This window comes from Hermetia illucens, chromosome 4 (assembly GCF_905115235.1).
Source record: "Hermetia illucens chromosome 4, iHerIll2.2.curated.20191125, whole genome shotgun sequence".
Taxonomy (NCBI): domain Eukaryota; kingdom Metazoa; phylum Arthropoda; class Insecta; order Diptera; family Stratiomyidae; genus Hermetia; species Hermetia illucens.
In genome coordinates, this window is record NC_051852.1 from 114,224,686 (window position 1) to 114,226,989 (window position 2,304).

Genomic DNA, 2,304 nt, shown 5'->3' on the forward strand with positions numbered 1-2,304 from the left:
GTTGCTATTCCGAATCAAATCTGAAAATAATACTCACAAGGACCTAATGCCGTTGAATGTTCACTGCGTCCAGGAACGCCGCAAATTTTTTTTATTATCTTTTAAGGTTCCACCACTACACAATCCTTTGCGGTCATGGTTTCGGCCGCTCTTTATATCACAAAGATATTTCATCCTGCAAGCAGCGTCGCAGGCAGGTCTCAGACTTGAATCTTTCCAGTAATGCCTGAGAAAAAAGTGAAACCAATAAATCCTGGAAAACATCAAATAATTTCTCGCATTACTTATAATACAAATCGAATAATTTGGTACTGTTTGTCATTTCGTTTATTAATTTATTCCAGTCAGAAGGTCTGAGGCCTTCCATGTCGTATGCGGATTTTGCTGAATACAATTTATACCAGATAGGGTTGTCGTCGGTGTTCGCCTGTTTCAAGTTCATTATCCACGATTCGTGGTCCAGAACTGTCCGTGTGGTTTTATTGTGGTCGCCGTCGATGTAGTAAATCCGATATCCCGGATTCAAGTTGACGAACGGAGTGACGGATGGCCCGATATATCCTACGCTTATGGGACGTGCTGAAAACGGGTTGGTGATATAAAAGCGAAATAGGACATACCCCCCAATCAAACTTACTTAAATTCTCTGGATCATAAAATATTTCCAACTCATCATAATGTGTGTGCCCATAAAACTGAGCAGTAATTGTACTCTCGTAACGGCCAACAATTTTGTAAAAATTACGCGACCAAACTTTTAGGCAATCTGAATTCCCTGGTGCAATATGTCCAAGAATATGAACCTTCTCTTGCGCGTTCTCAGCTTTTTGAAGTTCATCAATGAGCCATTGAAGCTCGGCATCAGGATCAGTTGAATTTAGAAGGAGCCACCAGTTTTTATTGCTGCAGTAATTCATATTCAAGGATATGATTCGGAAGTCAGGCTTCACTAAAATTGAATAGAATGCTCCGCGCCGGACAGTTTGTGAAACATTGAATGGGAGCCAAAGTCCCCATAAAATATCTAGCTCGTCGTATAGCCACGACATTGATATATTCACCCTATCCAAATAGTGTGGTGGAAATGTATTCACTGGAGAACTTTCATGATTACCTAGAGCTGGAAATATTGGAATGCCAGGAAAAGTGTTGGCAAAGAGCCTGGTAGTTTCCCTAATGATATTCAGATTATTTTGTTTAGTCTGATTCCAAACATCATGCGGCGGAATATCTCCTGTCCAATAAATGTAATCGATATCGGGATGCGTTTTTACGATGTGTTCCAGAAGGTTTTCGAGTGTTCGCTTGGGAGTGTCACAATTGCGATAATCTCCCCACTTCCCGGCCGCATCATTAGGGTTCTGAGGGTGTCCACTACTGGCTCTACAACATAATGGGTCTTTGCATTTGGCGTTTGCGCCTTCAAGATAATCAGGATCGTAGTGAATATCTGATAAATGTAGAACTTTTAAACGAGGAGTTTTTGCTATTGGTAGCGGCATATCGCGTGGAGTTGGTTTCGGGACTGGAGGGAATTTAACAGTCCAGTCGTGGTAAGGGCTGTAATCATCTGGGCAAACATCGTCCATAATGAAACCACAAATTTGTCCGGTCCCCATGCTGACATGCTTTAAAATGTAGATTATTTCCAGCTAAAGATTTGAATTGTGACTGTCAATAGGGTTAATTTTAAGCTAAGCAAGTTCTCCTACCCCGAAAAGATTTGAAAGACCATTGCACACTGCTCCACTTTCTACATTGAAACTTACACAGAAGGAGGTGATTGTATTCTTGATTTGTTCGTCGGTTTGTTTTAATCTAATCAGCATTTTAAGGAACTCCACTCCTGAAAATTGGTTTGGAAAAGATTTGTAGTCCAGATTTATAACAGGATAATCTTGTTCTTTACCTTTGTGACACACCGCACAAGTAATATAATCCTTGACGCTCCCAACATTTTCGTCGTGAGAATTTTGTGATGCATACTCGATGCTGTTTTTGAATTTTCTAAGAACTTTGGCTTTAATCAATAATCGTCGAGTGTCATCGGAAATGCCTTCTACTTTCTGTAAGCTGCGATCTCCACTAAGCTCATTTTCATGGTTTGAGGGTTCAGTAGGAAATCCTGTCAATAAGAACAACACCAACTGATTTGAAATAAAGTAAAACCAAATGTACATAAATCTAGATTGAAAACAATATAGAGAGAGTGTTGGAAAGCAACAGTACACCGCGGACTACCACCGTGTCGTCATTAGAAAACTAGCTTGGAACCGTTTGCCACATTACTTCGGGGTAACCCTC

General features: G+C 40.5%; 1 protein-coding gene across 1 annotated transcript; it reads right to left on the reverse strand.

Annotated features, from left to right (window-relative positions):
- Positions 1–280: 280 nt before the first annotated feature.
- Positions 281–1,811, reverse strand: LOC119654450 (sphingomyelin phosphodiesterase-like). The gene is made up of 3 exons (XM_038059859.1): positions 1,713–1,811; positions 638–1,652; positions 281–579 (listed from the first exon to the last, which is right to left on the reverse strand). Exons 2-3 carry the CDS (start codon positions 1,617–1,619, stop codon positions 281–283), a joined length of 1,281 nt encoding a protein of 426 aa, XP_037915787.1. The 5' UTR covers positions 1,620–1,652; positions 1,713–1,811.
- Between the last annotated feature and the right edge of the window lie 493 nt (positions 1,812–2,304).